The sequence below is a fragment of the Cuculus canorus genome, chromosome 9 (assembly GCF_017976375.1).
Source record: "Cuculus canorus isolate bCucCan1 chromosome 9, bCucCan1.pri, whole genome shotgun sequence".
NCBI classification, from domain to species: Eukaryota; Metazoa; Chordata; class Aves; order Cuculiformes; family Cuculidae; genus Cuculus; species Cuculus canorus.
The window spans coordinates 14,536,745-14,563,732 of record NC_071409.1 but is presented as its reverse complement, the minus strand read 5'-3'; the positions used below and the strand labels follow the sequence as shown (position 1 = coordinate 14,563,732).

The following is a 26,988-nucleotide window of genomic DNA, read 5'->3' as shown; positions in this document are numbered from 1 at the left end:
GTCCAACAACTGGTGGGGATGGACTGATTTTTCACCCCTTTTAAAGCAGAAGTCACATACCTGTTATTTTTTCTGCATGTCAATTGAACCCAGATTTAATTGCTATTCTCAGCATAGGGGTGGCTGCGCTCTCCTCCCACCACCACCTCTGTCTTCAGTGGTGTACTATGGCTATAAATAATTGAAGGACAGGATCTCATCTGCTGCCTTTTTTTTGCAATTTGTATCGGTGGCTGGTCAGGATCTGCCTCAGCCCACGAAGCTGAGCGGGCCATGGCTGAGCAGCCATTGGAGTGAGAGAGAGTGTGAGAACGCCCCTGGGCATGCAGGCGTGGGTGGCAGAGACTAGAGATCAGCTTTGACCGTGTTCCTCTTGGAATAAAAGCCTTGGGGCACAAACTCAGTACATATCAAAGTTTTATTTTGTTCCCAGGAGGAAGATTACACAGAACCATCCTTACATGACTTTGGATATTTTACAGAATGCAATATCAAAAAAGAAAAAAAAAATATATATATTAAAAAATACTTTGCAGTTACATGACATAGCCAAGAGTACATTTCTTAGCGTGTCTGCAAGGTTGACCTTCCTTAGGTCTTCTGCTTCTCTACATGCTCTACAAATAGCTTTTTGGATGATAAGAAAATGACAGAGTGTCTCTTTCACTGTTGACTCCTTCCTTGCATGGCAAAACCAGTGGAGGAAGAAGAAGAGGACAGGACCCAAAGAAGCTACAGGCACACAGAAAGGACAGCAGGCAATTTTTGCGTGTTGCTTACAGTTGTAAGAGGACTTTTCTGGCAAGTGAAGGAGATGATGTCCCTGCTGAAGGAAGGTAAGCTCACCTGACTTTGTTCCTTGGTGGAGCTTACTTGTCTGCATGGACCATGGAAGAAGGCTGGGAAGATAAGAATACTTCTGGTGTGTTAAGTGAGTTGGACTCAATCTAGAATGACTTGAAGACCTGCAATAGGCCAGAAGAGCCATGAAAAGGCACTGAACACCATCAGTAACCTGTAAATCATCTGAATCAATGGCCTTAAAAGCAGTGAAAAGGGGCTAGGTTCTTGCAAGAATGAATGCACTGCCATGCAGGACTACCCTGGCCCCTGAAGAAGAGGTGAAGCCTCAGTGAAGGGCATTTTCTCTGAAATGATTCTGCAGAAAATAAGCGCTGCTTAGGTACAGTAGATGTGATGCTGTTTCAAGTGTTGGAAAACTCTCCCTGGGAGGTCTGCTGTGGCTGGAAACCATTCCATGAGCTAGTCTGGGGGAGCCTGGAGAGTACTTAAAGTGATGCTGTGTCAGAGAAGATTTTTGTGGACACTGAGTCCAAATCTCACTCTTTGTCCTTGTGTTTTCTGTGGGGCCCCCACCCCACATGATGGCATAAGGGTGGCCCATTTAGGTTGGTGCTATCTTGACAGCTATTAGCTTTCCAGCCATGGCTGAAGTTTAGGACTAATGTAGATGCATTCTCACATCCCCGACGCCAGGCAAACATCAGCTGACATGTCAGGCAGGGATGTTTGTTTGCAACTAAAAATAGTAGTGTTTGCCATTATCCCAGGGTTCTCTCACTACTGCTCACACAGAAAAGGTGTTCCACTTCATAGGGGACCTATGTGGTCCAGCCCTGCCCAGCTGGGTTTCCTGTGTTTTCTGTAGCCTCTGTAGCTCCTGCAGTTGTGTCTGATGAGAAGATCCAGCTGGAGAGCCCTGGGATCAATTCTCTGCACACAGCCAAAAGCTTTGCAGGCAGGGAAATGCTGCCTCTGTCACTGTGCCTTTGTCCTGACTTGGACGGAGGCTCTCTGGGAGTACGGGTGAGGCTTGGAGATAGACAGCAGAAGCTGAGAACGCTGGCTGAGATCTCGCCCTTCACTCTCTTCCCTCAGAATTCTAACAAGCATTTCCTAAGAGCTCAAGCAAAGGGATGTAGGACCAAATGAAAGAAATGACACAGAGGGCTGGCAAAGGCCTGGCATGTGCTGAGCATCGTGTCTACTGCTTGCGAAAGACCAGAGTCTGGAGCGCATTAAACAACAAAACAACAAGAAAGGGAGCTGCGGCAGCAGGCTGCTTAGTCACTCATCTCTCCAGCTCTGGGTCCAGAAATGTCCACCTCTCTGAGGAGCCTGTTTTCTTCTCCACCCAGTCCACGTAGTTAGAGACTTTGGTGTACACACCGTACACTTGCTTGCTGCCACACTCCTCTGGGCCACCCCACGAGACCAGCCCTTGGGCCACCCACCTCCGGGTTCCCGGGTCCTGGATGACAAAGGCTCCCCCGCTGTCTCCCAAGCAAGTGTCTTTCCCACCTTCATAGTAGCCGGCACAGAACATGTTCTCGGTCACACTGTAGTTCCCCGACCGCGACTCGTAGCTGGTCTTGCACTCTGCATGCAGCACCACTGGCAGTTTGACATACTGCAAGATGTCAGACAGCGTCCTCATGCCCGAGCTGATGATCTCATCCACTGTGATGTTGGGGTTGGAGATACCCCAGCCAGCCACCAGCCCCAGCGTGTTGGGATGGGGCCCCTCCAGCTCATGCTCAAACTGGGGCAGACAGACAGGCATGACATAGTTCCCCATGGTCACCTTCTCCTTCAGCTTGACCAGAGCTATGTCGTGGTTGTAGTTCTGGATGTCAAATTCCTCATGGAGGATGATCCTCTCCACTGTCCTGTTGACAGCCTCCATCTTGTTCCTCACATCATGAAGGGCCAAGTAGACAGTGACATGCTCCTTGGAGACAGGGATGACAGTCTTGTCTCGCCGCTGGGACCGGAGGACATGGGCAGCTGTCAGCACCCAGGAGTCTGAGAGCAGGGCCCCACTGCCAAACCATTTGTCATTGGGCACCCGGGACATGTCCTCCACCACAATCAGGGCCTGCCAGGGGAAGAAACCGGGCTCTGCATTTCGCCCACCAATGATGCGCTTGATGATCCCAGGCAAAGGACGAGCTGGCCGGCCGCACACTGGGGATAAAAAGGACAGGACAGTTACTCCCAGCATTTATCTAGGGAACGAATGAAAAGGGACATCCCTGTAGATTGTGCCACATGGTTTGTTATCTTAAAACTAAAATCTCACTTATGTCTTTTTTTTCTATACAAGGCAAGTCGTCTACTTTTCTCAGTGGATAAAGACCATCCTTCCTGCTGTCTTTACCTTCTCCTAGCAGAATGTGCTTCAGAGCTTGAGGCAGGCTGGGCATTGCACTCCACCCCCTAAGCTAACAGGTCTTTAGAAGTATGTGTGGGAAAGGAAAGCATCTGTCCTTCTGAAAGGTTTTACTTCCCAAAGGCAGCCCCAGCTCCTTTCATGCCTTCCTTGCCTGGTGGAACCATTTCTGGTGGCAGCATTTTGCCCTCTTGGAGAAGAGGCAGATTATGGCTCTTCAATGAGGATGGTGGAGTGACCTTGTTCAGCCCTTGTGTTGCTAGTTATGGACAAAGAGGCCAGCCTGAAGACTGCATGGGCTGTCCAGTTTCTTCTGTGAAGTATGAGCCACTCCATGTTTCTCTGTATGGAGAGTGTGGCTGTGTGCCTCCCAGGGTAGGAAGCATCTTCAGAGCAGGGAGCTCCCTGCTCCTATTGTCCTGGCTCTGTGGGAGCCTGGGTACAGTCATGGGCAATCAAGGCTTAATTAGTCCCATAAGTTTGCTCCAAAAAGGTGGCCTCTCAGCTGCCCTTTCCTTCCTTACCCTTGCTACAAGCTGTGACAGAAGGATATGAATGCTTTTGGCCACAAGAGCATGGGCTTTCTTGGTACACTTCTGGCTATCAGCTCAGGTGGGTCTCAGGCCCGAAGAGACTCCACTGAGCTTGGGAAGGATCAAGCTCTTGGTACCTGTCAGGGCAGGGCTGCAGCACATGTGTCACCCTGTCATGAAAGGAGATGGAGAGTCCTTGATGAAAAGGGTGGGCTTGTGCCAAGGTCTCATGTGCTGGACCTCTACTACAGAGAGGCTGGAGCATTCACCCGGCAAACAACATGCTCCTTGGTGTAAAGAGTGAGCTGTTGCCCACTTAGCATGAATATGGGCAGTCAGAATTGTGTATAGCACACTATGGGGCCATGGAAGCTTTCAGCCAGGGTTAGCTACCCCAAAGCTGTACTAGATCTCCTGACACTGAAGTCAGGCATGAACTCAGCAAAACGTGTGAGCCAGGGTGGGACGTCAAGCACTCTAAAGAGTATCAGATCTTAGTCTCAGCTTGCATCTAGGTGATCTGTGCTCCATCTGGGGACATATCTAGGGAGGGGCAAATAGAAGGATCCTTCTGCTGTCTCGAAGACCTGGAAGATGCTATGATTTCTGCCAAACTTGGATTGCAGTAAAACAGGGTTGTGACTTAAAGGATTTTTGCACAGTTGAACTGGTAGGTGGGACAAGGAGACGGCTTAAAGGCTACCCTGCACTTTGCAATTCCTCGCTTTGCTGTTCAGATTTGCCTGTATCCATGCCAGTTCAGAAGCAGAAAAGGCAAATGATTAATCCTGCAGCCTCACCATGTCCTGTGAGCTTGCTCAGCCCTTCCCAGACCATCCATCTGCCTGCCTGGCTCTTGCTCAGTGTGCCAAGAAACTCAGGGTGGGGTGGGGGTGGGAAGTGGGAGGACTGGAGCCTGACCCCTGAGCCCAGCCTCACCCCTTGCTCTGAGACCTGTTATGAGGTCTGTGGTCTCATGGCCATGACATTTGCCCTCACGGAGGAGATGTGGCTGGAAAAGGCTTGGCTGTGGGATGTTGCCTAGCACCAAGGGCTTCACTCCTGCATCTCAAGTCCTCACCACAATTCTGGCAGCCAAACAAGCATCCTTCTGCTCAGCTTCTCAACAGACTCAGAGCACTTCTGAAGAATCCTGACATGCTGCCTTATTTGCCTCCAGAATTTTTACCCAGGTGCAGTGACCCAATGGGAGGAAGAGAAGGGACACAGTCTGCTCAAGGTGAATCTGCGAGAGCAGGACAGGGTGGGCAGGGGCAATCCTGCCCCTGGGGAACTTAAGCCTTGGGACAAAGGTAGTGATGGTGGGTCTTATTCATGCCTGTGGCAGCACTGTGGAGGAGGACTCCCTGGATGGTCAATGCTTGGGGATGCCAGTGTCACTGGGAAGTTGTGGGACCCAATTTGGTCTTACCCTTCCACAGCTGGAAGAGTCCTGAATCAGAGCAGAACATGTGCTAGTATCATCCCTCTGAGCCTGCAAGGTGAATACATGTCTTCTGTGGAAAGTGCCAGAAATCTGCCCTGATGCCCATGTGCTGGGATCAGAGGAAGTAGAGCCTCGCAAAAGAAGCTCTCCCCGGGGAGTCTGCCCCCCCAGAGCAATGGGATCAGGGCTGAGAGTCAGCCTTGCAACCAGGGCAGGAGCACCAGGAGCTGCTAACACGGATTTGTTGTGGCTGGGATTTGCTGCTAGGAAAACAGACTCCAGCAGGGATGGAGTTTGTCTCTGTGTCTGCTCTGCTCCCCTGCCCTTCCCAGAGCTGCAAAGAACAGAAAACACGCTCAGGCAAGTAATTCCTGCATCTTATCCCAGCTCAGCTGGTCGGCTGCACCAAAGCAGCAACTGTCCCAGTGAGGCGGTTTTGGAGGAAGCACATCTAGCCAAATATTTATTATATTAAATTACATATCAAAAACGCTGACCAGGCTGCAAATGCTCCCACTAATGGCAGAGGCAGGCACAGAGTGGCCTGGAAGAGAAGTTCCTGTTGATGGGGAGGTGGCGTGAGACACAGGGGAAGATCTGAAGAGCAGCTGGCCAGCTGCTGCCTGCAGATCCTGATCTCAGGAGAGCGTCACCCTCTCTCTGGGATTTTCCATTTTCCTGAAGCTTCTCTGACTTCTGTCACTAATCAAGAGGCCTGGAAATGGCCCATGAAAGCAGCTATAGCCCCAAAAGATGTCCCCATATGCTCCCAGCTCAAATTAGTTCAGGCTGAAACATCAAGGAGAGATGCAGGGAGCAGTTGCCGCAACAAGACCAGCCACAGCCCTGGTCTTGGAACTCCGTGGGCTGCAGGGAATCTCAAGGAGTCATTCCTCTGTCCTTGCAGTTCCTCAGTGTTGCTTGAGAGCAAATGCACTCCATGGGGCTGAGCCAGCTCCCGAATCCTGGGGTGCTTGCAGCTACAGCCTGTGTATGGCAGCTGAATCACTTTACCTCTCTGGAGAACCATCCCGACCACAACCCTCAGTCGGGGCTGACTCCAGCCCTCCCTGCTTGGCAGCCAGACCTGGCTCCACACTTGGCTATGGCCAGCCAATGTCCTGGAGACTTTTATTTAATCCCAAGTGGGCTCCTGGCCTGGAAACTTGCTGGCTGCAAATATTTCTGACACTACTCAAAGGCTTGGAACTTTTCCTTCACTGTGAAGTGGCTGGGTTTTTCTGCAAGGCTCGGAGAGGTGCTAATTGCTGCTGCATGTGGACATATGGCTAAGGGGAGCTGACAGCCAGTGATGCTGGGCAGGTAATGCTCTGCTCTCTGCTGGAGCCATCTCCAGTGATGCTGCGGGCTGAACATGGCTCTGCCCTGGGTCTGCTGATTTTCTTGTCTGCTGGAGCAGGGAGCTTGGGGAGCCCCAGTGGCTCTGACCCCACAGCTGCCCTATACTGCCAGGGAGATTACGCCCTCATCACTGCTGCCCAGTGCCACCACTGCACCCTCACTGTCTGGGCCAGCCAGGGTAGTAGGAAGCTTCTGTCCCCAGAATCCAGGATGACTCTCTGCAGGGAAATCTCTGTGGGACAACTTCTCTCAGAGATGACTCTTCATGGTGATGACTCTATGAGGGGAGAACTCTAACCCTATCCCTAAGCCCAATCCTCAATCTAATCTAACCCCAAGTCTAAACCTAACCCTAATCCTAAGCATAACCCTCACTCTAATGGCTCCCTGCAGACAGCTGTCACAGTGGAGAGTTGTTCCCATGGAGAGTTGTCAATAAGAGCTGTCCTGCGAAGTGTTGTTGATGTAGAGATGTCCCTTCCTGCTGCCCCCATTGCTCTCCTGGCCACACGCTGCAGCAGCAGAATACATATAGCCAGGACATACGGCACTGTCACCAGAGAGTATGATCTCTGCCTAGGAAAGCAGCAAGTCAGGCACAGAAGCATCCCCTTCCCTGCACATCCCTGCTCCATATCCCATGTCCCAGCAGTAGTACCTGGTCGGCAGGAGGGCAGCTTGGTTCCCAGCTCCTCACTCCTCCACACCCCCGATGCATCACACATGTAAGTGGCTGGAAGAGAGCAAAGCATTAATTGAAGTGTGGCCCTGACATGAGGAGGTGTCTTTTGCAGTGAGATGTTGCCCAGCTGTCAGGAGCCTTTGAAACTTTTTCCAGAGCAGGAGGTGACTTCCCTTTTACGCTCACTGTGCTCCATTCCTCTGGGGAGCCTTGGCAGCCCTGTCCACATGAAGGGAGATGCCACCATCCTTGGCTTCATTGCCTTGAGTTATCTGCCCCGTTGATGCCGGCAGTACCCATTCTGTTAATGTGCGCCAGATGCTGGGGTCAGATGCATAGAATCATAGAATCATAGAATCACCAGGTTGGAAAGGACCCACTGGATCATCGAGTCCAACCATTCCTAACAGTCCCTTAAACCGTGTCCCTAAGCACTTCATCAACCCACTCCTTAGACACCTCCAGGGAAGGCGACTTGACCACCTCCCTAGGCAGCCTGTTCCAGTGCCCAATGACTCTTTCTGTGAAGAATTTTTTTCTGATATCCAGCCTGAACCTCCTCTGGTGGAGCTTCAGGCCATTCCCCCTTGAACTGTCCTCAGTCACTTGGGAGAAGAGGCCAGCTTCTTCCTCTCCACAACCTCCTTTCAGGTAGTTGTAGAGAGTAATAAGGTCTCCCCTCAGCCTCTTCTAATGAGGAGGCCAGTGGGTGCACAGGGGGTTATGAACAGGGAGGCAGGAATGTGGGCAATCCTTTGGCTTTGTTTGCTGAGGGAGGAAGAGGAAGGAGAGATGGTGGGTGTGCGCACACCTCTTCTGCTGTCCAGAGCTGGGTCCGAAGGGTGCAGAGAGGTGTGGTTCTTGACAAAGCACGTTGTGGTGTCTCTGTGGTTCTGGACCAGGAACGTGAGGTGAAAACTCAGTCTGCCATGATCCAACTGCTATCTGTTCAGCTTTTGCTACACTGGACAATTGAGTGTGGGAATGGGGAGCCTTGTGGAGCCCTTTCTGGGGCCATTGGACCTCGTGGTGTCTCCAGAAGCAGCTTCTTTCAGAGAAAATTTCATATGTGGTGGGGAGATGGCAGGATGAGAGGGTACAGTGCAGGAGAGCAGCCACACTGTTCTGCCAGCACTGTGAAACACATGGACAAAGCACCAGTGCTAACTCCATCCTACCTCATTGTGCAGTAGGATGCAGCCAGTCTGACAATCCAGGCAGTGCAGATGCAGGCTCTGATGTGTGTAGGCTATACCCACAGCCTGCTGCCTGCAGAGCATCCCAGGGTGGCCATCCCAAGCTTCCCTTGCTTGCAAATGCACTCACACACAGCCACATGCCCACCCGCACCGTGCCGTGGGGACACGGCCCAACCCCACTGCTCACCGGTGCTGTTGGTGGCCATGTGGTAGTACGGGTGCTGGCAGTGGTACTGGATGGCTGCTCGGTAGGTGGTGAGGTTGTTCCTGGAGGAGAAGGTGACAAAGCCGTGCTCCAGCTCCGGTGGCGCTTTGCAGTCAGCAACTGAAAGCCAACACAGAAGTGGGGGTTGAGCTCTGTTTCTTGGTGTGTCCAGCCAGCCAGCCGGCAGGTAATGCTGGGCTTTGACACGTGGTGGTGGTCCTATCAGACAGGACAAGGGCCCGTATAGTTCTGTATCGCCTTTCTCTAGGCCAGTGCAGGGCACAAAGCCTGATGTGGCCTCAGATGGTAGCTGGAGGGTGTGCCCAGGCAGGACAGCCTGGCCCTGTGAAACCCCACCATGGCCACCCTGCAAAGACAGAGAATGTGTCTGGCACTGCTGAACACCAGCGGCATGGCTCGCCCACAGGCTGTTCAGCCAACACCGCTCATACTGGTGGAGACCCCCACACTGGGAGCTCCTCCTGAGCACTTCATGAGTGTGAGACCTCTCTGCTATACGTTTGAGAGGAAGAAACCTGCACTGGCAGGTGAGAGCCATTGGGAGGTGCTCCTGGAGTATGTCTTTGCATCCCTTAGGAGTGGACAGAAAAAAGCAGGCAGTGGTTCACTAACCTGCGCCATGCACTGCGTGAGCCCTCTGTGGAGCAGGCTTAGCTGAGAGCATGGCCCTGTCCCTCCTTCCCTGGGCTCGCTCACCCAACAGTGCTGAAAAGCATTTATACTCAGACTGAACAACTTTAGGGCCTGGCTGTCCTGCAACAGCAGATGAAGGACATTGAGAGTGTGGCTTGGCCAGTCTGCTGGCAGGGGCAAGGCGAGCAGACATGGCTGAGACCCCACCTGCTCCATTCTCCAGGACACGGGCAAGTTTGGCTCTGTTTCATCCATCCCTGAAGTGGGCTCAGGGTCTCGTGGAAGAAGAAGGATTTCCAGGGTGCCATAACCCCTCCCCATGGCCTGTGCATGGTCCCCTTTCTCCCCCAGATCACTCGCAGTACCCTGCCCAGCCTCTCCTCCCCAGTTTATCCTCTGAATTGGCCTTATGCCACTCTCCCCTGGAAGGACCCGTGATTCATCTGGCAAAGCCAGGAGTCACCCCATGGGAGCTGCAGCTCCCTGCTGCGTGGGCAGTTCACAGCACACTTGGGCGATGCTGTATATTCTCTCCCTGCCCCGTCCTGGTGGACCTGCCCTGGGAGAGGACAGGAACTGGGATCTGATTGTGTCTGGGACATGCAGTGCTGTGGAGATGGGCTCTGACACACTTAAGATGAGGGAGTGAGTAAGGAATGGGTGACTTTGCAGAAATAAGGTCCTGTGGATCAGGAATGATCTGAGCTCAGTGGATGTTCATGTGCTCCAGAACTGGAAAGGGGTAAGGACAGGGGACAGGTCATGTGCTTCTCATGCAGCGATCCAGGCTAACGAAGAGAGAATTCACTAGAAGCAATAGCTGGCACCATGTACTGATGCTCAGTGTTGCCTAACTGCTTGGATGAAAAAAATCTTGGTTTATGGCAAAACACTGCAGCTCACCAATCACCGGGGGTCTCTCCAACCCCCTAGAAGGCCAGCAGGTGATGGGATCAGTGTGTAGATGCAGCCAGGTAGTGTGGAGACTCTCAATACCTACGCCTTGAAGAGGGGACAGGAAAAGGACGCAGACCCTTCTCACCAGCTCCAGGGCCTTCTCGGCTGGTCTGAGCTTTCCTGGTCTCTTCCGACAGTGCTTGGACACACAGTGCTTTTGTGCCACAGTGTCAGCAACCATGGGACCTTTATAAAACACTATGGGATGCTGGGGCTTGCAGGAAGGAGGGAACAGATGTTGAGGGATAAGTTCGGCTTACAGAGCTGCTCTGGGTTGTTTATGGCTGCAAGGCAGCACCCACTGGCTCACACAGCTGTCCCCCTCCCCTGGGGCAGGCCTGATGCCTGGAGAATGGGCTCTTGCACAGATGTTTTGCCTCACCAGTGTCCTGGGTCCTGCTGAAAGGGTGGGGAGTTTGTGCTGTGAGTGTTTCCAGACTTTTCCTTTGGGAAAGCAGCCATTTAGCATCTCCATCTTTGTAGGATCAGAGCTAGACCAAGCTCCCCAACACACACCTCTTTTTCCCCTCCTAGCTTCTGATCTATATCCCAGCATCCTCCCAGTGAAGCCCTCAGTGCCTCAGGGAGCCCAGGGTGTATGCCTGGGGCTCCTGGGGACATGAATGGGCCCAGACAGCAGCCTTTGATCTTCACCTGCAACCAGCCTGAGACCAGCCTGTCCTCACCTCGCCAGCAGTGGGGAGCAAAGGGGAGGCGGAGGAGCATCCACAACCCTGTGGCAGTGCCAGGGCTTGGTGCCTGCAGGAAGAGGCTTTTGGTGACAACCTGTTCTCCTTACCCAGAGGGTCTGAAAGCCGCCAGGACGCTTGGAGAGAGGAGGGGAAGGAGTGTTTCTTATTTGCAATATTGGGCCAGGGAGGAAGGGCAGCAAGTGGCTGAATCCAAACAAACGAACAAACAAACAAACAGGCAGCCATGCTCCTTGTGCAACCTTGGAGGGGAAGCCGAGCTGGGATGAGGCATCTGAGCGGAGAGCGAGGGATGCAGAAGATGTGCTGGGAGCTGGCAGCAGCACGCAGTCCCCAGGCAGGGGTGCCGGGGCCGGGTAGGCACCCTTCCCATGGGGTGGCGTGGCAGTGGAAAAGAGGGGCAAGTCCAGATTTCCTTCCCCCTTCTCAAGCCGGAGTTAAGAAAGCACCAGGTGTGGAGAGGTTAAGAGTGTCATGCCAGTTAAACAAGTCATGGAGGTGGATTTGGCTGCCAGACCAGGGGAAAAGGAGACCTGTCCTGGATACTGGACAGATCAGAGAGGGGCATCAAGACAGGCTGCCCGACGGGGTGGCACAGCTGGCGCCAGCCTCATGCAGCCACTTTCTCCGAGCCGGCTCTTCCCTCTGTCTGGTTGTCGGCTCTATCTGCAGCTGCACCGAAAGCAGAGGGGAAGAAGGAGAGCAGAGAGAGAAAGCCCAATTAGTAGATGAGCAGAGAGAGGCATGCAGGAAACCCAGCCCACAAAACACCAGAAATCGTTAATGAGTGCCCAGTGGGCCATGACAGGGCACCAGGGATGCTGGCAGAGCCGCAACTGTGCCAGGAACCCCCTTGCTCTGCTTGGCTGGGGGCAACCTGGGGACAGCGGCTGTGAGAAGCTGTCACAGGGCTGTGTTTAGCCTTGCCAGGCCATGGAGCTGGATTTTATCCACCTTGGCTGAGAAGGTTTCTATTTTCTGCATTGCTTTCTAAAGCTGTTTTTGCTCATGCCCTGCCTCTTCCAGACATCCCAGGGAGGTGGGAGGCATTGCACTCTGCAAGTCTGAATTGCCCTTTTAGGAGCTTCTTGAATCTCTAAAAAAGGCTTAGAAATTCAGTGTAGTGAGTCATATCACAGAAGAAAGGACCGGTTCCAGCCTGGCTGGAATAGTGCAGGTAATTTCCAATATTCTCAAAAGAATAATACTTTTTGGGGTTAAAAATATTTACCCAGAATTTTGTTCTTTTTTTTGCTAGGCAACACCAATTTTTCTCCAATCTTTGCTTGAGGTGGGTAAAATCAGTGGAAGACTGTGGTACTGAGAATGGTAGGCGTGGCGAGTTCTGGTAGGCCAGAGGCATCCTTAACCCCACACTTTCAATGAAGCCTTTCAGATGTGAATCTATGTAACAAGACTAAGAGCTTCCCATTTTCCATTTTGGATGGGAAAACATGAATTGAATGTCCAGAAATACTTTCCTAAGTTAAGAACCACAGTATCACTAAAACGAAAAGTATCTGCCCAGATAAGGAGAGCCTGGATCCCAACATGCCTTGAAAGCATCTTGTCCTGCTTCTCCTGGAAGGTCTTGGGACCTTCTCTGAGCGTGTTTGCTGCTTTTCTACTCTCTGGGACAGCCTTTCAGCAGACTGAGCAGCAGTGAGAGCCTCCACTAGGGCTCAGGATGTTTAGGGGAAAGGATGTTATCAGGTACATCTCCCAAGCCTGAGCTGAGAGAGGAGCTGCATTAGATGAAAGAAGAGATGATGCAATTCACCACCTGTCCTCTCAAATGGCATCTCCTTTCTTCTCCCCTCTTCTCTCATTTTAAGGTTTGTAGATATTTGCACAATTTTTCTCTCTCCTTTCACTTAGCTGAGCAGCACCCAGTTTAGGCTAGTCCTTGGGGACCTCTTTAATGCCCTGCATCTTAGTAGCCTCCATTGGGAAGGAAATTTGGACCAGGAAACAGATTATCCCAAACTGTCCTAGAGTTATCCAGCTCTCAAAAATCCGGGTTGCTCCTTCTGTGACAGGAAGACAGCAAAGAAGCTCACAAATCAAGTTATATGAGTAATCTAAATGAAAGCACCAACCTCCCGATTGTGGCTTTTGGAATGAGCCCCATTATGTTATCCAAGAGTGAGCCAAAAGAGCTTTGCAGAGTTACGTAGCCTCTCTGGCTGGTGTTGTGTCTCTGAGTAAGGGACTCTGTTCTGTCAGGGCAGTTCCCTTCACCACGAAATGATTTCAGCAGGAAAAGGACATTGGTAGGGTGGGGAAGGGTGTCCTTACTTTTGCAGATAGGGATCTTGTTACTCCATGTCCCGTCCTTTAGACACTCGATCTGCAAGGAGTCACTTTCCACGTTATCCTGTGCAGAATATGGCAGCAAAAAAACCTCACCATCAACGTACAAAGCAAGGAAATAAATATCTCTATAAAAAGTAAATTTAGTGAAGAAATATCCAGACCCCACTGGAAGAGGCCTTTCCTAACTAAAAACTGCAATAAAATCATTATGAAAAACTGGAAGAGTTTTCATGTTGCCAGCAACTCAGTGGCATGCTGAATGCAAAAGTACTGGAGTAATTTATTCCTGTTCTAGGAACTGGGAAGGGTAAGGAGGCAGCTCTGTATGAAGGGAACTGGGAGGGGATCAGAGAAATAACCAGCTCTATGTTGGAAGTCAAAGGGAGCTACTGACTTGGAGGGAAGACAGCCACCATGTGAGTCACCTGCGCTTCCCATGGTTGTGAGCTGTTTTCTGGAGAGAGCCTGCCAAAATCCTTGCCACCCTTGACTTGTTGAAGCTATCCCAAAGTCTTGGAGGACCTCCCGACCTGTGGAGGCTGGCCTCTGTAGCACTGCCCAGGAAGCTGCGCCAGCACACACCAAGGTCAGGAGCAGGCAGAGCCCTGGCAGCTCCTCTGGGGCTTTTGCTGACTATCTTTCTGGCAGACGTGCCGAGCCTTGCATCCTGTGAGCTGGCTGGCTCCAGAGGGATGCTGAGAGGGTGGCTCAGCAAAGTGCCATCTCTTCTCTTCCTCCGTATGTTTGGTAAGGAAAGTTGGTCGCTCTCGGAGGAGGCTTAATCCTTGCCTCTGGTGAGGGGGTAATGATGGAGTATGGGTTGCATTCACTCTTGCAAACAAAGAAGCAACGGCTTTGGGATCCTCCTTTTCCTACCCAGATGACCATCTCCACACCATCACCCCATACCTTCAGTACTTTGTATCCAGTGTTGCAGCTGACGACAACCTGGTCTTTGAAGGTGTACTTTGCTTGAGAAGGCTCAATTTTCCCATTGATTGGTGGTTGCACCAGTGGGCATGGGTTTCCTTTGAATACAAAACCAGAACTCATCTGAATAAATGGAGAAAATGGAGATTCCCACCTCTGCCACCTAGTTGCTGCAGCATCTGAGCATCCCTGCCCTGCTCTCGCTACTAAACTGCACTAACATGGCTCAGCTGGGCTCTTCTCCTAGAAGAGTTGGAGACTCCAGGTCTCTTCCCCAGTCCTGGCCTATCCTTGGCTTTGGGCATTACAAGGCTGGGACCTAATAACAGTGGCTTGTGCAATTATTCTGCCCCAAACCGCTCTGCTTTGCGATGTGATCTTGTTTCAGGCCTCAAATGGCATTAGAAAAAACCCACCCTTTGAAGGGAGTGCTTTGTGTTATATTATTTCTCTCTTCTTCTGATTTCTGGAACAGACCCTTTCAAGAGACAGGGTCATAGACTACCTAAATCATAATCTCCACCCGCAGGGTTTATAAAGCTCTTCCCATTGCCCAAGCCCAGCAAATGCATGAAAGCAGCAGGGGGTACCAATGGCTGTGTACGACAGTTTCCAGCCCCTGTTCTCTCCTGAGTTGTCACTGTGGAAGAGGATCTGCACACTGTTTGTTTGGGTATCAATGCGTCCTGGGGACTTCTCTCCACAGAAAGGGCCAAACTCCCTAGGGCCAGCTTTTATCTGCCAAGACAAAGAAGAGACATTAAGCAGAGCTCCTGCTGGCTTCATGGTCTCTGTTTAGAGTGGGGCTATTTTGGTCTCATCACCAGGGCACTGGAGAAACAACAGAAGATCAGGACAGGAGGAGTGCACAGAGCCCATCTCACCTTGATGTAGTCATAAGGACAGGTCACCTCGGGGTGGTCTTCCACGTCAAAGCTGTCCTCGAAGCTCAGGGTGATGAAGAAACCCTCCTCCAGCTCGATGCGGTACAGACAGTCCGAGCTCTTGGGGTAGGGGCTGGGGAAGTCGGCACTGGTGACCACCCCGCTCCTCTGGGTGTAGAGATTGTCACTGCACTCCACTGAAACACAGCCATGGCTCTCTCAGGGTCCTGCCAGACATGTCCCAACCCTGATCACACTCAGGAGCCCTCCCAGTGGAGTGGGGTCTGCTGGGTGGTCCATGCACCCTGAATATGGGTCTATGCAAGAAGAACCTCACATAGCCAACCTCCAGATGTGCCTGTGGCATAGGGGGTCCTGGGCTGAGATCTAATCCCAGTTAGTATACATGATGCAGATTCAGAGCGTAGACTAAACGTTTTCATTTATCTGACTTGAGGTCTCAGCTGAGGAGTGTAACCCACGGGAGAAAACACATCTCATTCCCACACAAGAGGACTACTGGCCTTGGGTGCTTTCCAGCCCCAGGCTGTTGGTTTGTAAGGCAAGAAGCACCTTGTCCTCCTGGCAACAAGAAAGGTCAGTTTTGCCTGTGTTTGGTAGGTCTGTTGTCTGACCCGGAACCCCTCTGTGTGACCATTCCCATATTCAAGCTGTGCCTGGGTGATACCTTTGCAGGTCCTGTTGTCAGAGTGGAGGATGTAGCCGAACCTGCAGGAGCAGTAGTACCCGCCAATGTAGTTGTGGCAATAGTGGTCACAGGCCAGCTCCTCGTCGCTTTTCTCCAGGCACTCATCCACATCTAGGACGGAGATAACAAGGAACGGAGGTCACTCTGCTGCCTCCCATGCATTCCTTGTGGGGACATGGGCCACAGCACTGAGAAATTAGACTTCCCATGTGGTGGGTCGCACGAACACCCAGCAAGTCCCATATGGCCCAAGGGCTACACAGAAGGATTTCTCTTGCTAGGGTCTCTAAGACTGGCCTGGGATGTTATCCTGGCAAATCTGTTTTACCACCCTATCAACCTGGTCCTGCAGACTTAACCACTTCTTACCTATGGCAGTGTAATGGGCATCAAAGCCAGTGAAACGTTCCTCATTGGAGAAGTCGGACCTGAATGTAAGCCCCATGTAGGGCCCTGGGGACAGGATCACTTGCTGGCCGGGAGCCTGCTCTGTGTCCGTCGTTTCCCTGCCACAGAAGGTTGCCAGCTCCTGGTCCTCGGCTTCGATCTGTTAGTAAAAAAACAGGTGAGCACTCGGCAGGGCTTGGGATTTGACCCCTGGGCTCTGCTGAGCACTTGGATAGTGCAGGAGTTTGACATGTTCCCGGGGTGCTCCCCAGTGCTGGTCACCTCTGAATTTTCTCAGCTTGGGGCTGCGGGTGTCTGTGAGCTTGGGGAACCCATGGTGCTTTTCTAGGGGAGGCCAGGCTGGGTTTGAAGTTACACTCTGCACTTGAAAGCTCAGGTCTCTGCCTACGCTTGCCCAGTCTGCCCTGGCAGGGCTCAGCAGTGTCTCCATAGGGCAGGCTGGCTATCTGGCAGCCTTTGATGGCCACAGTGTAAGGATGCAGGTCTGCACCCCTGGGTGCCTTGTTCTGCTCAGCCCTGTGCTTCCTTGGCCCCCAAAAAATCCATTTCCAGCCATACCTGCTGTGTTCACCCTATCTTCTGCAGCCAAGCATGACCCTGGGGATATCACTGCTCTGAGATACCGTTACTGCAGCAAAGCAATTAAACGGTTCCTGCAAACACGGGGACTCAGGTCTGCCCATTCCTGCCTGTTGCCCTTTGGTTTTCCCTGGAAACCCCCTCCCTTCCTATTTCTTGGCTGTTTCCCCCAGGGCCGTTTCAACACTGACATCATCTTCTCCTGCAAATCCCACCCACAGCCCCTGTCTGGACTACAACCTCTCCCAGCTCGTTCCCAGCACCCTGCCTGCTTTCCCCCAGGAGATTTGAATATGAATAACCCCTTGGCTGAGAAATGCAATGAACACCACCAGGCCAGCTCCCGCCCTCAGCTCATGCCAAGTCAATGCTATTGAGGCCGTGATGGAGTGTGCAGCCTCCCAGCCCATGCCGGGGGAAAACAGCTGCCTGCTTGGTGACCCATCCCTGGCTTGCATGATCTCAGAGAGGTGAGACCCTCCTGTGGCTGCAGGGTCTCCTGGAGACCCTCGGGATGCACTGGTCAGGGAAAGTCTGGGGTTGAAAGGGAAATTTCTCAGGGCTGAACAAGCAGGCGGAAACTCGCTCACACCAGGGAAAGCCAACATGGAAATGGCAACTCAGCATGCCTTGACATTGCCTCCAGATATTTTCCATCCTCTCATACAAGCTGAAGCTGGCCAGAAAAGAGAGAGACTTTCCGATGATAAATTTTGAGAATTTGGAAAAAAAAAGCACGTGCCCCACATTGGGACAAAAACTCAATTGATTTTTTTCTCTTTTGTGAAACAACATCCTGAAAAAAAAAAGGAAAACAAGTAATTTGGGATCCATCTGGTTTCAATCCATTTGAAATATACTGCGGTACATCAGAATCTCTTTTTAAATCTGAAAGATTGTTTTGAAATGAAAGTCTTACAGACTGAAAAACCGGAGTGCCATCACCAAAAGTGAAGGAAAATGGCATTTTGGTCCTAACACGCAGTCTTGGCTGCACAAGCACGTGGCACGCAGCCTTTTCTGCAGAAACTGCTTTTTCTTAAGGAAAGGTGTGAGAAGGATAAATTTCCACCCAGCTTCTCCATGTGGGGTAGGTGGGGTAGCTTCTCCTCTGCATGGACACAGAAGACACTATGTGAGCTCCCATGCCTCTCCTGCAGCCCCGGCCAGCATAGGACCAGCAGCACTGCATCACCAAAGTGTGGGAAAACCTTCTAGTGTCCTGTGTCTTGCCCCAGGGATGCTCCCACCATGGGGCTGGTATCGACACTGCTCCAGCATCGCTGGATACAGCCCTGGAGTGGCAGGATGAGGCCCGGGAGAGTTGTGCTCTCCTCACTGAAGGTATCCATAGCCCCTTATCTGTGATGAGTCCCATGCCCCAAGCCACAGGGAGCAGAGACAGCCCTCCAGCAGTAAACTAAACAGAGAGGTCATCATCCCTGGTTAATATTTGCTGCTTCTGCTGAGGACTGTATACTTTTTCATAGATCATTTACATCCAGCAAGCAGGCTGGTAATTAAATCCTGGTTGTTTGTTTGGAGTTTCTCCCTCCCGGGTCATGATGTCGACGTTTTCACTAGAGAAGATGTGTCCCTGGGGGAAATATCAATTGCCGCAGAGAAATTCCCTATAAAAATACGCTGAAAGAATCCTCCTTTGAAAAATAAAATACAGCGACACTCTCGTGCCTTAAATTTACCCTTGCCACTGCCTCCTGCTGTCTTCACTGTTACTGCTTGCTTCCTCATTCTTTCCTAAGGATTTCTGTGCCTCTGGATGGAGGCAGATAGGGGTCCCTCCCTGGCTGAGGCTCTGCTCCCCATGCATTTTGGCTTGGGCTGTGGCTAAAAGGAGTGGTGACCCAAGGCGTGTGGTCTCCCTCTGCCCCACAGATTTCCCTCTTTAGAGCTGGAGGGGGCCTGGCTTTGCAGCAAAGAAATGCTGCCCCAGGGCATGGGCTGCTGTGGATGCTGGAGCAACGATGCTCTGGAGATGCCTCCTGCAGCGGGTGGGTTAACAAAACACCACAAACAACCAAGGGGAATTTGGCCCCGTGGTTCAGTGTCTGCTGTCAGAGATGAGCAAGCAGCCGGCAATACAGAAATGCAGCCGCTGCTCCCCCTCTCCAGCCGTCCAGGAATGCACTAATTGGACTGACGAAGGCCAAACATACCACTTGTAATATATATAAATGGCTCATTAGGCAGAGAAATCACAGCACTGGGATGAAGACACTGGGAACATGACATGGGAAGGAGATGCTCAGAGACAGAGAAGTGCATGAAATAGTCCCTGCCAAGCTGCCTTGCAGTGAGAGTGCACACAAGAAGGCAACACCCTGATGAACAGGGGCTTTTTTTCAGAAAAACTGCTGCTGGTGACTGTTGACAGCACAGCCCCAACAGGAGCCTCCATCTAGATCTCTTGGAGATCCTCTCACCAACATCATGTATCTTCTCCCCGATACATATTAAGGGTCTTTTTTGTGAGCAAACATGCACCTGAATTTCCATAGGAACACACATGGCAGCTGTGCTGTGGGGGAAAGGGGAGGATGGCTGGTTTCCCCTGCTGTGAACTTGCCTGAATGTCATGGGACTCTCCCCTCCCATGGATTGCTGCTCCCACATGCTAGATTTCTGGGCCAAGCCTGTTCCCTGGGGTGCTGAGGGAGCTGCTGGCTCCCTCTCATGCCTGATGCTCCTCCTTCCCCTGCAAGGGGGTCACTGGTGCCACCAGATTCCTCTGCACAGAGCCAACAGGATGGGAAAGGTGAGCAGCAAAGCCCTGGGGCTTCCCTTCCTCCCAGCTACCCTCCAGACTTTGAAGTGCTCCACTTGAGACCCTGCACCGCTGGGCATGGATTACTCTGGCAGACAGCACCAAAACCAGATGCTTATTTCCTGACACCCTAGCTCATGCCAAGCCCTGATTTGTGCTTCCCACACACACTTTTGAGCAGAGGAAGATGTAAATGGATCCTGTGCACCCTTCTCACAGCTCCAGGCTGGGCATACGCTGCCCTGAACACATCATTGAGCTCCTTCCCTGGCCCTGCACGGCCCCTGCCAGCACCACATCGAGCACTGAGGGTGTTCCAGGGGACAGTGCCACTGAGTGCTCATCAGGGCACAGCACGCAGCCAGCCTTGCCCCACGCGAATGCCTGTGGCAGGGGATGGCACTCTGTGAGCCCAGGATGCCACATACAAAGCCGATCTGCTACTCACTCGAAATGTTACACCAAGCCTGGAGGGGATATGGCTCCACCTCACTGCAAATCTTTCACAATCCCCCATCCCTCCCCAAGCGCCGCTTCCTGGGGCAGTGGCACTGGCTGCTGTTCCACCTGCAGCCCTGCCTTCTCAGCTTGGCCGGTACCTCTGTTTTCTCCTCACCAACCTCTTGCCGGGCCCAACAAAAAGCTGCTTCCTGCACTCAGTTGGGCCCCTGGACACCCTCAAGCAAATTTATTTGCAGTCACTGGTTTTGCCTGAGATGCCTGCCCAGCTCCTGGGCACCCATATATGGGGCTAGTAGGGGTGCTGCTTGCGTGAGCATCCAATGGCACTGATCCTCCCTGGGGACACGAGTGTGAGTGGCAGCTGCAGGGAAGTGTCCCATCTGCCACACATGGGCAGCAGTCCGAATGCATCATGAAGAGATGCATCCAAGGGGAGTTTGGGTTATGTCAGGGAAGATGGGACTCACTGGACCCACAAAATGTCATGGCCCCTCTGCCCTCCTGTACAGTTGGAGTGACCCAACACAGATGGTCCCTATGCTTGAAGGAGCAAACGAAAAGCACTGTGACATGTGCTGGAACTTACCAGGTCTCAAGCATGTACCGTCCTGAATTCGGACTGGATGGTAGGGATTGGAGTGTAGAGATGTAGCCCCACAAGGACCATAAGCCAGCAAGGACTTGCTATGGGCTGACTTTCAACAAAGGCCCCATCCTCACTTCAGTCAAAGAGCTGGTCCCAAGCTGGCTGCCCAGAGGCTGATATAATCCCAGATATTGACCAAGTGATGTGCAAAACCTTATGGACAGAGCCTGCCAAGGAGCAGAGTGGAGGGCAGGAGCTGAAAGCCCAGTGTGGACAGCTGCTCCTTCCTCTTGCCTCTGACCCTGACAGGCAGCTGAGGGTGGCCATCCAAAACCTGGGGAGAAGCTGTCTCTGATGCACTGGGGTCCAGAGCTTGGCTTCCCAAGGCAGCTTGCGGCTGGTGTTTCCTAACTGCCTAGGGCTGACCTTCTTTGGGTGGGTATTTTGAGGGTGGCCATTCCTCCTATTCCTCCTGCCTCACTTCCTTACTAAAGAACCACTCCCTCTCTCTCTGTCATCCCCCTTTGCACAAAAAACCCTCCTGGCCTGTGAGCACTGTTTTAGAAGCTGTGTTCTTACTATATATATACAAACATGCACACATATATGAGCATATATATATACACATATATAAAGAGCTATTGTTTTAATTAGCCATTGTTTCAGAACTCTGGAAACTATTCCCTGCTGAAGACCACCCCGAAGGCAGAGATCCACACAGATTTACAGCTCGGCTTGCCCTGAGCTTGCCGTGCAGCATGACTTTCTATGCTGCTTAAGAGATCAGGCACACAGGCAACTGAGGAGGTAAGGAAAGCAAAAGCCAGGGCACAGCGGCTTTCTGCCTCTCTGGAGCTGGGTCCCCACCTTGCACTGGGGCTGACCTCTTTCTTATGGCAGTCAGGATGATGAAGACCCTGACAGAGAGCCTGGTCAGACCAAACAAGAAGGAAACACACAGATGTATAGTAATATATTTAACCTGTGTGACTCTCTTCCACAGGATGCTGTAGAGATTCAAGGCACCCACGAGTTCAGGAAGCAACGATACAAGATCATGGAGGGAGAAGCTATTGAATGTATGAAACACAGAGGTATACCTGTGGCTTTCTGAGCATTTTCACTGGGACTGGCAGAAAATTACAGAGAAACACCTATATGTGTTTGGTCTGTAATCACATTCTATAGCCACGAACTGTTGGCCTCTGTCAAAGAGTGGGCTGACATTTTTCTGGCTTGAGTTGATGCCCACAGAGGCTGAATACACAGACCCAAGAAAGAAAAGAGCCATGGTGTCATTTGCTCTTCTCCTTAATGTTTTCTAAGCTGGTGGTTTAGCAGCATAAAGATTGCACCCCTACCCAGTGGAGCAGCCTATGAATTGCCCATAATCCATCCATTTTCAGCACTTTTCAAATGTAATTCTGTGGTGGAGGCTCCGCAAGCTGAGTTACAGCCTCAAGCAAATTTATACAGTTGAGATCTAAATCCCTGTGAAAAATTCCACCTTCTTATGGAAATCCAGCGGCAGGGAGAGCTGTGATGCCAAGTTGGCACCATGGCCAAAGAACAGGGAGCCTTAGGAAAAAGGAAAAATGAGCAGGGGGTGAAGGGTAGGAGGAGGGGTAAAGCTTGGAATGGGGAAAGTTTCCAAGAAATCTGCTCCTTGAGCTTATTGGGTTTTTAAAGTAATATATCTCTATATATGTCCCTAGCCCTTGGGCTTGGAGAAGATCCAGGAGAAGCAGAAAGAACTAATCAAAGCTCAATGAGAGCTGCTAGTAGTGGAATGAGTGCCAGGACAAAGAGGAAATTTAAGCAGCAAACAGCAGAACCTAGAAGAAAAAACACAAATGTTCGCCTTGTTTTCTTAATGTGAGAATAATATAATAATTTCAATTAGCTAGCAATTAGCTACAGGGCTGAGCTCAGTGGTTCCAGACCTGGGTGCAGCCTCTACCTGCCTCTGTGCAGAGGGGCAGCGTGAGGTTTGTTCTTGGCGATGGGGTAAGGCATGTTCAGCCAGGCACACCCAGAAAGCACCTGCTTGCTACTGCTGGTCTGTTAGAAAGCACCAATCCTGCCCAGGTGAAGAGACACGGGGAATCCAGCTTGTTCTGGGTGCAAAGGAGAGCCCTGCTTGGAGAGATCTATGGGTCAAGAGGCAAGGATGCTCTGCTGCTGCAGTGTGTGGCCCACTGCAGTTTCTGATGGGGTACTGCCCAGCAACGAAGAAGACTAAAATCTTTTGTGGTTTTGGCCATGACAGCTCCCTGGGAACATCCACAGCTCATTTGTGTTGCAGGTATTTGCCAGCAGCAGCCTCAAAATTTGTATCTGAGCTGTGCAATGGGTTTGTGTTGAATCTAAGGGAGCCTTTGGGTCCGTGTCCTGTGGCTTATGGGAGGCTAAACTTGCCAATCCCAACTCGCAGCCTTAAGTCCAAATCTAACCTTTTCTTTTTGCTTCCCTGGGGGGTGGACAGGGTGTCCCAAGAGCCTGCAAGCCACAGCCAGAGATCCAGGCTGGCAGCACGGTGTGCCCATGGCCATGACCTGGCAAGTATACCCAGCTCGGGAGCCCTCCTCGCACGCGGCTGCATCAGAGTGGCACAGGCTGGGGGTTTAGCCACAGAGGTTCCATCAGCCTGTAAGTGTGCAAATCACTTTGAGTCCAATGAGAATGAGGTGCCCAAATACTTTCACAAATCTGGTCCTCTGTGAGTAAACACTGAGTCTGGTGTCCCAACACCATCAGTTTACCTGTGCTCATCCCATTGTTCACTGGATTGACAACACCTGTGCCCTATAAATGGGGAAAATCATCTTGTTCTCAGCTTTTGCAGCAGTAGCCTTTCCCAGCTGTCCAAACAAGTCTGCCACCTACCCCACCATATCGCCACAACTGACCTTCACGTAGTCATATTCACAGAGGTAGGATGACTCCAAGTCAAAATGCATGAAGTACAGCTTGATTTTAAATCCGTCAGGCACAGAGATGTTCCACGTCACTTCTGAGTCACTGGGATACGAATCTGGGAAATTGGGAGACTGAATCTCCCCAAACATGTCTGTCAGCTCAATGGCATCTGCCATGCAGAGCAGCAAGGCACGGAAGGACCAGGTCAGGGGGTACCTGGAAAACATATGTGAAGAGATGAAATGAAACTCTGGCAATGCCAAAACTTGTTGAGGGCTCCATCTCTTTTCCCAAGTGAGTTGTGTAAGGTCACACATTCAAAACAGCTGGGAGGGGGGGAGCAGCACTGTGTCACCCTGAGCAAAACCACTGCCAAGCCACAGGGAGGTAGAAGCAAGGGTGGGAGCTGCCCATGGCTCCCAGTAGGGTAAAGCCTATATACACAGGCTCCATGTACAATGCAAAAGCACCTCCACAGCTCCCAGCCAGCTCCGGGCCTTAGAGTTCCTTATGCTTCTGGGAGCAGTAGCCGCTGGCAACAAGTCCTTTAACTAATGGGGCTCTGATGAGCAAATATTCATTTAATGGAAGAATAAGCCTAAGGATACTTAATAAAACAATGATGCTTTCTAAATTAGTTTAATGAAAGCATCATGGCAATAACTGCTAAGTATCATTATTGTTATTACTGCTTATCCTCATCCTGCCGAATTGGGATCATTGACTCTCAATAAACAGCACACATATTTTCAGCTGGGCAAGAATGGGGCAGGGCCCCAGCATGTTCCTCTACACTCTTCTCCCTTTTTCCTCCTCTCCCTTTCTCCTCTCCCTTTCCTTCCCTTCTCCTTTCTTTTCCTTCCCTTTTCCTTTCTTCTTTGTCTTTCAGGGTACCACTCACCTCAGATGGACAAGCACACAGAGGCTTAGATCCTTAGAGATATTTGCCATCAACCTAACTTTTAAAGAATCTGAGCCTAAAGAGTTTGTCCCAACTCGTTTGTCTCAGAGGAGGGCAGAGAGGACAGGTAAATCAGTGACAGTCCAGCTATCCTCGCACAAGCCTCAAGCTCCATTTCAGTATGGAAGTGAGCATAAATCAAGTGTTTCTCCGTGCAAGGGGAGAACACCACCTGTTCTGGAGGCTCAAACACAAAAATCAGTGCCACATCATGGGACCCAGAAAGAGGAGCAGATCTCAGGCATTTTACACCCAGTGGAGTGCACAAGGGAAAAGAAACACACAGGGAATTAGAGCCATTGGAGGTGAAGATTTCTGTTTTCTAAAATAGGTACTAAGGCCTGGCAAAGGCTTGTAGGTGTGTACGACAGGCACTGGAACTACTCACATGTACACGTACACGCAGTTTCAAAATCAGGGCTTGCTTTAGGTATGCTGGTGAGGAAATTGAAGCTATGTAAGTGGATTATTTTTAACCTGCCTGTGTTCTTTTAAAACCAGGGCAGTGGACTTCTGGGGCTCATTTGTGTAATGCCATCAATTTTCCCAGCTCTTCATTACAAAGCAAAGTTAATGGGAGCTGAGAAATTTGGATCAATTTTCCTTTCAAGCAGAGTGAGGTTGAACATGTCTTTTTCTGACAGCTTGTCTGAAACCACAAAAATGTGTGAAGGGAAAATGTGTTTCTTCGCCTGTCCGAGTACACTCATGGGGCTGGATGCTCAGCTGGTGTAAACGGGCATCACCCTCTCGACCTGAAGGGGCCACTTGCCGGTGCAACTCTCTGCTTTCCCTTAAAACAGGGGAGGCAAAACAACATCAAACTTCTCTCCCATGCCAGGAAAGTCTTAACCTTATGTAAAAGTGATAAATGACCGTGGCGAGCACAGAAACCTGGGGCCCGCGCAGCGCGCCCAGCCTGGCTCGCACCTTTTGCCATGGACCAGCGGTTTGCCCAGGCTGCACGCTCATCACCCGAGGCTCCCCGAGGCTCTGCTGGGATGCCGGCACGCAAGCCGGGCTGCAGCACGAAGCCGAGGCACGAGCAACGCCTCGGATGGGAAAACCGAAGCCACGGTGATGAGAGAGAAGCCTTCCCCGGGGACGGTCCCCCCGCACCACCGTGCGGGGCTCAGCCCGTCGCGGAGGTACTCACCTCATTTTGCTGCCAGCAGTGTTTGCTGGTGGGTTTAGCGTGGAGGATTGCAGTTTGGTTGGCGGGGGCCGCTTTGCCTCCTTCCAAACGCTCCGCTGTCCGCCTTATCTCTCTCCGGAGATTTGTGAGCGTGTGCGCGCCTATGTGTGTGCGCGTCTGGAGCTGTCTGGCATTTCCCATGCAGGTCACGCCTTCCCCTGCCTGCAAGCGCTCCCCACATCCCCACAAGCAGGCAGGCAGACCTGCCCGCATGGAAAGAGCCCTCCCCGCAGCTCCCTCCTCTCCCGCCGCGACGCTGCCCGTGCGCTCCAGCAAACGCCGCGGCATTCAGCGAAGTTTTTGTCTTCCCTAATCTCCAGAGTTCTGTGTGTGTGCCCATGCACATTGTGTTTTCTCTCGCCCCCCTTCCCTACAGCCAGCTTTGCCAGATGGCTAAAATTTGCCTCTCAATAGGGTCGGAGGCTCCAGCAAAAATAGAAGGCAAGAACGTGTGAAAAAATCAAACCCACCCTGTGTGGGGATAAAGAGCTGTGGTGGTGCTGCTGCAGCTGGGAACGGTGCTTGGGACTCGCTTTCGGCTTCTCCGCTCAGCGCCGTGCAGCGTTTGGGATGGGAATCTGGTTTCCAAGAAACTTTCGAGTCGTGACAGTCCGAATAAAACCAAGACCTACTTCGTAGTCTCCCACAGGGAATTACTGGGTGCAGCGTTTTGTCCCAGGGCAAAAAACTGGCTTTAGATATGGACTGTGCTCGGGAGTGAGAACCGTAAAGTTGCAGGTTTTGAGCCCGACTCCCTCCTGTCGAGGAAAGAGGTAAAAACATGATCATTCCCTACAAAGACACGGGAGATTAATGTCTCATGCCTGTGACGGACACAAACCAACCCAAACCCCCTGTTGTCTGCACAGCTAAGTGGGAAAAAGATCTGTTTGGGCTGTAAACAAGGGAATAGCCCGTAGGAAGTCAAAGGATGCAAGTGACTCCCTCGTCCAGAGATGACACCCTTGGAGACTCGAAGAGCACAACTTTAAGAGTTGTTTACCAACTTCAGCTTGAGCTGGTTAATGTAAACCCTGCAGGCATCCTCTGGCAGGCACGGATACATATGCGGAGCGTTAAAAGGCGCAGACAAACAAGAGCGGGGAAGAGGCAGGGAAGCAGGGATGTGTTGGCACCGCTCCTGGAGCAGCAGCTCCCGGCCCTCCCCGGGCTCCCCGGCTCGCTGATGTCAGGCTGCGGCGCCGCCGTTAAAGGGGCGACGTTAACCCCAGCCTCTGCGGCAGCTTCGCCCCTCCAGCCATCCCGGAGGAGCTGGGAGGCGAGGGGACAGAGTGAAGAAAATAGTGGTTTC

At 51.7% G+C, this 26,988-nt stretch overlaps 1 protein-coding gene across 1 annotated transcript; it reads right to left on the bottom strand.

The window, feature by feature from the left end:
* Positions 1 to 514: 514 nt before the first annotated feature.
* On the bottom strand, positions 515 to 25,857 carry MASP1 (MBL associated serine protease 1). Its single transcript, XM_009565624.2, is given in 12 exon segments — positions 515 to 2,988; positions 7,194 to 7,268; positions 8,604 to 8,741; positions 13,241 to 13,319; positions 14,168 to 14,286; positions 14,779 to 14,926; positions 15,073 to 15,269; positions 15,761 to 15,892; positions 16,151 to 16,328; positions 23,511 to 23,736; positions 25,638 to 25,689; positions 25,692 to 25,857. Coding segments are annotated over 12 exon segments (2,406 nt in total). The 3' UTR covers positions 515 to 2,092.
* Between the last annotated feature and the right edge of the window lie 1,131 nt (positions 25,858 to 26,988).